Genomic DNA, 11,562 nt, shown 5'->3' on the forward strand with positions numbered 1-11,562 from the left:
GGTGATGAGCAAATGCTGTGTCACACTTTATGACTGTATGTGGCATCCAGTCAAGCATTACGCGTTCAGTGACCTTTTTAAATTGATATCTTAATTATTCAGCAAGTAATTTTAACACCATTCAAAATTCTTCATTCTTCATTCTTCATTAGATCAGGAATGACAAACTCATTTTACGTCGTGGGCCACGTATTTGATCTTAAGCGGGCCGAACCAGAGAAACTCTCCTTTCTGTCAGTGTAAAGACATTTAACTACACATTTAATCCGACATTCGAAATGCTGATGATAAAGAAAATGAAATAAAAGAAAGAATAGACTTTTCTGTCACTTAGATGTTTATGTATTATTTAATTATTTTAATGTAGTATTAATAGCAAAGGCATAGGTCTTTATCAGGAGGAAAACCTGTAAACCTTTTCATCTATGCCTTCCTTCGTATGTTCCAAAGCCAGATTGGGGGCCAAATTAGAGCCTTTGCCAGGTCGATTCTGGCCCCTGGGCCTTATGTTTGACACCCCTGAATTAGAAGATATATGGGAGAAAACATAGTTTACCTATTATAACTTTTGAATTCATATAATAACCCATGTTTTTTTTCTTTAAATTTTAATGAGAAACTATCCAAGTTTGAAAACATTTTTTGGAATACAACTAGAAACCTTTTAGACACTTGATGGAAAAGAAAAATCCCATTATTGCATGTATGGATCATTGCATCTTTATCTGCATTTTTTCATCTGAACGGAGGCTGAAATGTTCTGGCATACTTATTATTAATTATTAACAGGGAGAGGTTTAGCAGTAGATTAATCTGTACTGTGTGTCTCACAGATCTCTGATGCTTTGATTCGGAGAGTCCACATGACAGAGAGTCAATGGGGAAAAGGGACCCTAACCCCCAGGATGACCAGTGACTTTGACCTCACTCTGGACAGTGGACCTCTCCTGCAAACAATCCACCAGCTGGACTTTGTACAGATGAAAGGTACACAGACAGAGAGCCTGATACTTCTTTAAGAACCACTGTTTGTCTCTTCATACCTCTGTGGGCTGTAATCTGGCCTCGTTTTTCCCCTTCTTAGTCCCAGCTGCTCCCATGCTCCAGCTGGAGGAATGCTGCACTCAGAACAACAGCGCCACATTGTCATGGAAACAGCCACCACTCTCCACCATCGCCGTGGACGGATACATCCTAGAGCTGGACGATGGAAACGGGGGGCCATTCAGGGTAGGTTTCCTTTTGCAGGTACTCTTTTGTCCCTGCAGGCTGGACTTTATCTGTCTATTTCAATAGACGACAACAGTATTTTTCTTTAAATGAGAACTTTTGTGAAATTTACATTTAGATCCCAAAACAAAAAGTGAAAAACAAGACCAGCTAGAGTAATAAATCACCTTTACGTGACACGCTTTCCTTCTGTCTGGGCAAAGACTCCATCATTTGATACCAGGGAGGACACCAGCTCAGCCAGGGGAATGTGGCAGCAGTGTTTTGTAGCTGAAATCACTCAAGTTAATGTGTGACAGTCATACAGAGCACGTCATGTGACGCAGCGTAACAAGGCGCTGAATGACACGGCGTCAGGAGGAAGCATTTGTACCACCGCTAGGATGATCCTGTAGGAAGCGTGATCCGGCATCAAAGTAGTCGTCATACTCTCACAGAGGTTTAGCATGTAATCCATCCTATAAGATACTCCCCAGGCTTCTATTCACTGAGGCCCCTGCTTTGTTACGACAGCAACTTATACCTCCTGAGCCATTCCCTGGGTACAATGGCAAAGCATATCCGTGTCTGAATTCTAAACCTCCGAATAGTAGGCCTGTTGATTCTCGCAACAATCAATCTGGGAGCCTTCCTAAAAGTGATATTAACATACAGGATGCAGCGCCAAGGTAGGCACTTTATTCGTACTCGCGGAGTTGGAAACAAATGAGTCATGTTACTTGGTTTGCGGAATAAATGTGGTTTTATTTCAACATAGCCCTGAGGCTCACACTTTTAAAAACTTTGTAAGCAGCCAAGAAAGCAATGTTTAATTAAAAAAAGAAGAAGAAGAGAGAGAGGGGAAAACAAAATCTTCTTCTTTAGCAGTATGAGTCTCCATTTAAAGAGAGCAAATTAAGAGAGATAATCTCTATATATACAATCCCCAATATGTAACCTAGGAAAAAAAATGTGCGCTGCTTAATTTAAAAAAACAAAACAAACAAATTCCTCGATATAAGTCGGTAAAAATTTCCAACTTCAGTATTTCTTCCACCGAACTAGTTTGAGCAGTATATTTGTTTCTAAAAGCGGACTTGTCATTAGAGGTGGGTAACGTAGCCTCGAAACTATATCACGATATTCCAAGCAAATTATATTTCTGATGATAGATGATGAGGTTACTGGTCATGAACCAGCTCGAGGTTCAAACAGTTAATGGTATTTAACAGAATCAAAATATATTTACTTAAATGAAACAAAAATATGCAGTGACTAAATTTTTAAAAGGAAGAGAATTTAACCCAGAACATCAGCGAAACAAACCACAAATGTTAAATATTAAGACAAACGCAGAAAGAGGTGATAAAGCAGTCAGAGTGGGGAGGGGTAATGATGGGCCGCTCTCGCTTGCAGACATGTCTGGGCTTGTGTTGTTGATATATCATTGATGTTGTGACAGGACGCCGATACCATTTAAAAATTTATACCGGTGTTGACGTGAACTGTGTGATATGGCACAGCCGTTATCTTTACTATTCAGCTTTTGGATAACGAGATCAGACCAAATGTTTACCACAGTTCTTTTTTTTTCTTGGCCCTGTATGATGTCAGTGGGAGCATGTTTCCTAATATGGCTATCCTGGGCACAACACTCTAGCTGTGAGCAGAGAAGCCCCACCCACTTTCAAACCCTCTGTTTCAGACAGAGGCTGATGCCCAGATATAACATCGATAATGACTTTTTAAACTGTGAATCATGCAGAGCTGGGACATATGGAGTCGGAAATGAGTGTAATAGGTCTCCTTTAATAAAAAGAACACAAGCCAATAAAAAGCAGCCTGCAAATCCCCGAAGGCCAACCACACGCACACACACACATAAACATCTCATCTTCGATATTCTAATCTGCACTTTCTGTCAGCATCCTCTCATTACTCCAAAAAAAGAAGCACTACATGTCCATTATATTCATTATAGCAGCTGGTGCAGCATAATTAAAGTATTTCGCACAACCCCCGGCAGCAGTAACTAGAGCTTTTAACTCAAAAAATATTGGACTTTTTCATCCCTGCCGTGCAGAGATCCCTTGCAGATTCTGACTGTGAAGCTGTTGCTTTGCTCAGTGGTTTGTAAGGAGACTGGAAATGGATAGCAGCTATTTGTTAATGTATCCGGTTTTGTTTTGTTTTGTTTTTTAAACGCATGAAAAGCAGATACTTACGTCCTAAATGCAGACTGTAAGCTAAAAGCAGCTGGTCGTAGTCGTTCACCCTTCGAGTTCTTTCGTGTTCTGTAATTGTCTCTTTGTTAATTACAAGTGTGGAGTAACATGGTGATCATTCGCATCCAATCTGCCAACCGATTCACAAACTGTATCTGCTAACTGCTAATTGGTAGAGAGCCATTGCCAAATTGTATTACAGCCTGGAGACTTTTTGTGTTAGCGTGTGATCGTCAACACAAACGCACCAAGACGAGAGTCGTGGCGAATGTTTTGCAGCGTCTGTGATGATTTGGTTTTGGGTTTTGTGTGTGTGTGTGTTTTTAAATATTAATTTGCCATCTGGTCTGTGCGTCTCTATAATATAAACTAAAATCCTTGTATGCCGTACCTGCATCTGATGCAGCACTATGCCAAAAAATTCTGAGGGAAGTTTTCTCTTCCTCCTCTATTCTCTGATTCACTGAGTCACACCTACGCAGCTCCACGCTGAGCCTGGCGAGTTGTGTCCCCATGTCTATTTATACTCAAGTGTGGGCTGCTGTGCCCACGTTCAGTTGTACAAGCGCGCATTCTCTCTTATTACCCTCTCCACCAAATTCAAATGGGACACTCCTCCAGAAGAAATGGACTCTCTTTGGTGTCATAGTTACGCACTTGATGCATCTGCCAGCATAACAGGAAGCACTGTGTGTCTTTACAGGAAGTGTACGTGGGGACGGAGACCATCTGCACAGTGGATGGGCTCCACTTCAACAGCACGTACAAGTCCAGGGTGAAGGCCTTCAATGCCAGCGGAGTGGGCCAGTACAGCAAGACACTGATCATGCAGACCTCTGAGAGTACGTTGAGCCTCATCTCCTTCTTCCTTTTGTTTTCACTGTAAATCTAAATCACTGTGAATCTAGAAGGGGCAAAGACTCAAGTATGAATTGGTGTTTTGTTTTTTTAAGAGTGCTACCTCACTGACAGTTTTGAGCAAAAAGGGAATCAAAATTCAGCCATCGTTTATTTTATATTTGCTACTGAGCAAGCAAACTTTCAGAACACTGTGCTTTTTAAAATAGAGCTACATGTTGGGTTGCTCAGGCCAGCACTGATATTAGTTAATTATCAGTGGCAGTGTATTGTATAGGTCAGACGATAAATAACGAGAAATTGCAACGTCTCCATTTAAACAGTTTGTCCACCAGAGAACATTGGCAATTAGATTTTTATTATACACTATAAATAAAGATGGTCAAACCATCAGCACGTCCTTGCACAGTGGGACACTGAAGCTCTGACATCTTTTATTGGTGATTTTAATTTCCAACCAGGTTGGGTGCAACACTGGTCGAGCAGCCTCTGGCTACAAATGCTCTTACTACTGTTCAGATACTTTTGCTTCACTTCCATGAAGATTTCGCCGTTTCCCTTTTATTTTAAGTCTGTCATTACCACGCTGTAAAATGTCCTGCTCAATTTGTAGATTGATCTTTAAAATAAACATCAAGATTGCTTGCTAGGCAAAATATCATTATCAAAGTTTTGAACTAAAAAAAAATCAATATCATAAATATCCATGTTGCAGGTAACGGGCTCGTATGCTGCCAGCTCAAAACGAGCTATACCAGCAGGTGGCAAGAGCAAAGAAACAAAGCAAGGAAAGCAAATGGAGCTGGGCAGGCGTGCAAAGGTGTCTGTAAGGCAGTAACAGGCAGGAGCCAAAAGCCAGTCGGTATATCTACAAGGGGAGCTAATTAGGGGCATAATGAGCAGATGTGTGTTGGCACTTAAAGAGGTGAGAAGCACGGCTGACAGAAAGAATACTGCTGATGTTCTTAATGATATAAGAACTGGTACCTCCCATGACAAGTGGGGGAAATGAATGAGAGAAGGTTTATACTACAGCATAATAACATTTTTTAAAAGGCACACAGTTTGCTTTTTTATCCCAAGATGGAAAGCTGGAAATGATGATGCTCTACGGACCACCAAGATTCATTCTTAGAGGCGAATATTTTCAGCGTTTTAACACCCACGTGTTTTTCTTCCTCAGGTGCAGCTGACATCTTCCCAAATATGCTGACACTTTTTTTGCATGGTCTTATCCTGTTGGCTGTATTTCCATTGATATTATGATAAGCTGAAATGTTACAGTGAATTATTTTCAAAGTGTTTTATGTGAACATAAAAAAAAGGGTACCTACCGCTGTGGTTGTAGTTAATGTAATGTTATGCAATGAAGAAGATCTGTGTGCTGGCAAACAGCTGGCAGGTGTTTCCAACAACATTTGTAATATAATGTAATGGCTTACTTACTTTTTTTTGTACTGATTATCACAGTTCAGTTACATTTCTTTCTACATTTGGGAGTTTGCACCAGAGAAATCTTGATTTAACTCCAGAGAATCTAAAGAAATCATAACCTGCTGCTTCTTGGCTAAACCCTTATATTTTGATTATTATGCTGCATTTATATTATATTATATATTAAGTCTGCAGAGAAAATCTGCTTTCTTTGATATTCTTCAGACTCAAGCAATGCTTTTTGAGTTAGTTAGTTTCAAAGGGATTTGAAAGATCCCGAAACAGCCTCTGTCTGTTTTATATTTCAAGCAGCACAATAAATGATCACAGTAAAGGCTTCCAAAACACAAGATTTTCATCCAGTGGGCAGCAGCAGGATGTGAATTCTGTTCGAGGGTGTGTTTTGCGCCTTTTAGCCCAGGGGCCTCGAGGAGCAGCTGGATTGTGTATAATCCACCTATGTGCCGGCTTTCCCATTAGTTAAATGATTTTCTGCATAGACGGGGAAGCTTGTCATCCATCAGTGGACCTGAAAGGCCCAGACAGCCTCCCTACCTGACACAGAAAGCACTCAGCAGCTGTTGGAGGCGTACAAAGTGATCTAACCACTCAGACGTTTTCAGTGTTGTTGCAGCCTTCTTCCACATCAGATTGTCCTTTTCTTATTTTTCTTATTCAGAACAATTGCTTTGTTTTCATTGTTGTTCCTTCTAAGTCTGCAGTGGTTTGTTTCTAGGAGCTCTTTTGTTTTCGTTTTGGGGATCTCCTCTGGTCTTATGGCCACTGAGCTGAACCAGGATCCCTGATCAAATCTGCTTTTTACCCTCTCCACCGCCCTTCCCACCCCTCTACACTGCTTCACTGCTTCGCTTTGCTCTCCTCCTCTTCCTCTTTTCTTTTCCCTCTTTTCTCCTTCACTCTCCCCACCATTTCACATTTTAGCTGGACTCCCTCCATGTGATATTCAGTCTATAGGCACAGGTATGGATGACTCTCCTTGCACACTGTTTCCGCTCTGATCCCCTTCAGGCCATTGCTTGTTTCATCAATGAGGTCTTCACACTCAACCCAGCAGGTGGGCAGTTTGCTCCTCTGTGGGCTGCACTTATTAAACGTGCAATACAAGCCTCTAATAAATGTCTTTGCTTTATTTCCTTTGGGAAATAAAGCAGTGTAATGGAACGTCACTGCACATGGTGACACCAGTAAAAGCAGGTCCAGTGGAGCCCATAAAAACTGCAAAAGCCCGCCTGTTTACCTTCCTGTATAGAGATCTGTTACTGTGTCTTTCAGCAGTGAGTCAAGCAGTATTGCAAATTTATCATTAGCATGTGGTTTAAGAAGTTTAAAAACAATGTGTTTTAACAGAGAAAAGGAGCAGTTCACCTAAATATAATAAAATATATTATTAACTAGCTCTGCCAACAATCTATGCTGATAGTTTGGTTTTTATTTGCTGAGATTTTAAGAGCAAACATTACAGACATGTGAATACATTTATAGCAATCAGTTTTGCTAATAGTTGAAAAAGTATGACAATACAATTCAGCTGAGGGAGCACAGTGACCCTTCTGGGTCCATAAAGCCAACAAACGGAGAGGTGGGACCAAAAACACTGAGCTAAAAGATGTAAAGACCCTGCAGAGCTGAGGAGAACTCCAGAAGTCCACTTACACATACTATGTAGTTCTGTCTCTGTGAATCTCATCTTTCAATTGTTCAAAGTCCTTTAACTGAAAAACAGCGCTGATTTATAATTAAATTAAAAGCTAACATAGCCAAAAGTCCAAAAGCAATGCACAGATACTTTCTTAGCTCCTCTTACACTTTTTTTTGGGAAAGTAATTAGCTCATCTAGCTATAGTTACCTTAGAGCCTCAGCAAATACTGAGAAGTAAGAAGTGTTTATTGTTAATGGAAAAAACTTTGCATAAGCTGTGTTTGTTTGGGGGTTTTTTTGCAGCGTTCTAAATTGCATCTTAGAAGTGTCATTAACTGTAACTAATCTCTTATGGTAACTGCCCAAATTTAACTTATGTAGACCAACACAGCAGAGTCTGCTCTGATGGTGGAGGCGGCTTGTGTTCACAGTCTAAATCAACATCCACACAGAGTATTTTACTTTTCATGTTTACTTTCTTTTCTTGTTTGAGTGAACTGACCTCTTAGTATAATAACTATTAGAAGTTTCTAGTTATGTATTTTAAAGTTAAGTTTTATTTTATTAACAATTCCCTTACCCATAATTATCAAACTAATCTGCTTTTCCGTGCAGGACCCGGTTAAGATTTGCAGACAGTTTGACACAAGTTTGATTATCTAAAAGTGGTTAAGCTTATTAAGTTATGGATTAAGTTATGTAGTATAAGGATATAGTTTAGGTATTATTAATCATGTTTGATCATAACAATGATAGTAAGTCTTCTTCTTGTCTTTCATATTATTACTGTTCCCTCCATTTAGATATTTTTACAGTGTAACTTCACCTCATCTAACCTTTACCTTCTGGTTTTATGTGGTGTTTGTAAAATCATGATCATCGCCTCTCATCTTGCAGTCGTTGATATTATTAACACTAAAAACCTAATGGTACACATTTCCCTTTGTGCAGTTGCTTGGTTCACCTTTGACCCGGCGTCCGCTCACCCTGACATCATCTTCTCCAACGACAACCTGACGGTGTCGTGCAACAGCTATGATGACCGAGTTGTCTTGGGGAACACTGCTTTTTCTCGAGGTGTTCATTACTGGGAAATGACCGTTGACCGCTATGACAACCACCCTGACCCAGCCTTCGGCATCGCTCGGAGTGACGTCCTGAAGGATGTGATGCTAGGGAAGGATGACAAAGCCTGGGCCATGTATGTGGACAATAACCGCTCCTGGTTCATGCACAACAACTCGCACACCAATAGGTAATAAAGAAAGTGACAAGTGATTCTCCATGTACTAATGCAGATCATTTCTTCGATCACAAATGGAAGTCTTCTGCTTTTAGATGTACAGTATAATAGTGTTTAGAAAAGGGACACCAGTCTTACTTATTAAGCTTGCTGCAGAGGCCTGGGTTTAAATCTGCCCCAAGCTTCCCTGTCAATTCTCAACTGTCCTGTCATAACACAGGATAAAAGGCCACTAAGTGAAATCTTACTTGGGTAAAAGCAAAGTTTACTTCTAGCATAAGATAACTGTAGGTGCAGGAAAATGCTTCACAAGAATTCCTTGTTGCAAGATGCTGGAAACATTGTCTAGAGATTCTGGACAATATTGCCATGATAGCGTCACACTGTGTCTGCAGATTTGTCCCAAAGATGATTATTGGATTGAGATCTGGTGACTCGTTTAAGTATGGTGAACTCTTTGCCGTGTTCAGATTGAGATGATTTGACGTTCCATGTTAACTTGCCAGAAGCAGCCATCATTAGATGGGTATACTTTGGCCATAAAAGGATGAACATGGGCTGTAACGATGCTTGCGTAGGCTGTGCCATTTAATTGATGCTCAGTTTGTACTTTGGGGCCTAAAGTGTGCCAACTAAACATACCAAACACTAATATAACACAACCAGACTGACCAAACCATGTTTTCATGTTGTTTAAGCCAAATTCTGATCCTAGCAACCCAAATGTTGCAGCAAAAATCAAGACTCATCAAACAAGGCAACTTTTCAGCCTTCTGTTGTTCAGGTGAGCTCATGAATTGTAGCCTCAGTTTCTTGTTCATAGTTGAGAGGGATGGCAGCAGAAGACCACATCTGATATGGTCTTCTGCTGCTGTTCCTAATCTGCTTCAAGGTTTCAAGGTGTTATGTGTTCAGAGATGCTCTTCTGCATATCTTAATTGTTGCCAGTGGTTATTAGAGATCTCAGCAGATCAGCAGTTTCTAAAATACCCAAATCACCCTGTCACCAACAACAGCCGTACCACGTTCAAATCTGTCTGTGTTTAAATAGCTTTTAAATGTGGTCAATGTGATCATGGTGTAGTTACTTTTAGTAGTAGTAGTAGTAGTAGTAGTAGTAGTAGTAATGTTACAGGCTACATGATAAATATGAGGACTGATAATATGATTAACAGGGTGGAAAGAATCCAGTCTCTAAAGTGACAAAGACTTAAAACAAGTCACTGCTTTTTCTTTAAGAGGTCACAAGGTGAAGTAGGCGAGACGCACGGTTAAGATTTTTTTTTTTTACCATGTTTTGATGGAAAATCTTGTGAGCTAAGCTCAGAACTGGAGGTTTACCACAGTAAATTAATAATACAGTTATTCTTTGTTTTTTTTCTGTGCCCATGCAGGACAGACGGTGGCATCACTAAAGGAGCTACAATAGGAGTGCTGCTGGACTTTACACGTGGGATTCTCATCTTCCTCGTGAACGATGAGCAGCAGGGCCCAGTGGCATTCGAAGGCTTGGAGGGCGCTTACTACCCCGCTATCAGCCTCAACCGAAACGTCCAGGTAGAAAATTTCAGTCCATCCATGCACCAAAGTAACTGTGATCATTTCAACTGTTTCCAACTGAATTTACTCCCTAACCTTAAACTTCAGTTCATACCAAGGCACAAAGGCGAAAAATAAAGTAAAATCTGATATATTTTTTATATCCAAATACTGCAGAGACTAAATAATGAACTGACTCTGCACGGTATTGCAGAAAACAAGTTTATATTTTTCCTTTCGATTTTAATTTTCTTCTTTCAGTCTTAAATTTGTTCTCATGCTGGGGAGCCGCTCTGGGGGATGGTGTTTAATTTGCTAATTCTGTCTTTTGCCTGAGCGCCGCAACAAACAGAAAGTGAGGATTCTGCTTGTGAATTAATAAAGCATCACATGAGTTCAGTTATTATTCATTACAGCTATCTAACTTTTACAAATATGTCCTCGGGAGATTAAATCTTAACAGAGAAAAAGCTTCAAAGAGTCAACATCAGTGAGAAGCTTTTTCTTTTTTGCTCCCAGTCAGTTTTCTCATTTGTAGTGCTGTGTCCAGGAAGCAAAATGCCTCCCAAAGGGAAAAAAATAGTCTTCAGGCTTTGAGGCAATAGTTCCACAGCTCCCCCTGGAGGAGGAAAAATTTATTGAATAGATTTAGTTTAGTAACCCATTTGTGTGTCAATGTGTTTTTCTTTAGGTCACACTGCACACTGGTCTACCCATCCCTGACTTCTACACTCCTGGGGAGGCTGATCCAACTGGCTCAGTGTGCTGAAAACTCAACACCATCCAATTTAAGGAAACCTCCCCAGCTTTCCCGAGGTTCCTCCTGCCAGTCAGAAACTCTGAAAAAACCCTCGCCAACTCCCTCTTCCCTTCTCCTTCTGTTTCGTTCCTGACCAACTGACCCCAAGCAATCTGGAAGAGGTCCCATCCAGCGCTGAGCCATGCCTTTATCATGCCTAAACCCCGGACTCACGGTCCGTCCTTAGGACACTGTCAGTATGGAGGGTGCTTTGCCGTCTGTACCCTGTATTTTGATATTATGATGTGTTCCAGTTGGTTGAAGAAGAAAATTTCCCAGCTGATGGACTTGGAATGTTTTTAGAAAAGTGTTTATAATGTGGGCTTCAATTAATAGTTTGACATTTTGGGGAAATACACTCATTTTGTTTTTCCAAGACTTGGATTTGGATTATGGAGCCCATCTTAGCATAGCTTATCATAAAGACTGAAAACAATGGGGAGAAACCTAGCGTGTGTGCCAACTTTCAACCTTTTTTTAAATATTTTGATTTAAATATACATATTTAAATAGAGTCTGGCTGCCCATTTCCCCTTTTTCCTGTCTTTATGCAAAGCTAAACTAAGGGACCTCTGGCTGTAGCTTCATATTTAGT

At 40.4% G+C, this 11,562-nt stretch overlaps 1 protein-coding gene across 1 annotated transcript in view; it reads left to right on the forward strand.

Annotated features, from left to right (window-relative positions):
- Nucleotides 1–11,332, forward strand: part of trim9 (tripartite motif containing 9) — a 41,584-nt gene extending 30,252 nt beyond the window's left edge. Inside the window, 7 exon segments of the mRNA XM_013270120.3 lie at nucleotides 834–987; nucleotides 1,085–1,230; nucleotides 4,138–4,276; nucleotides 6,669–6,707; nucleotides 8,338–8,641; nucleotides 10,024–10,186; nucleotides 10,860–11,332. Coding sequence (XP_013125574.2) covers nucleotides 834–987; nucleotides 1,085–1,230; nucleotides 4,138–4,276; nucleotides 6,669–6,707; nucleotides 8,338–8,641; nucleotides 10,024–10,186; nucleotides 10,860–10,937 — 1,023 coding nt within the window. The 3' untranslated portion in view covers nucleotides 10,938–11,332.
- Nucleotides 11,333–11,562: the final 230 nt, after the last annotated feature.

The sequence above is a fragment of the Oreochromis niloticus genome, linkage group LG19 (assembly GCF_001858045.2).
Source record: "Oreochromis niloticus isolate F11D_XX linkage group LG19, O_niloticus_UMD_NMBU, whole genome shotgun sequence".
Lineage (NCBI taxonomy): Eukaryota > Metazoa > Chordata > Actinopteri > Cichliformes > Cichlidae > Oreochromis > Oreochromis niloticus.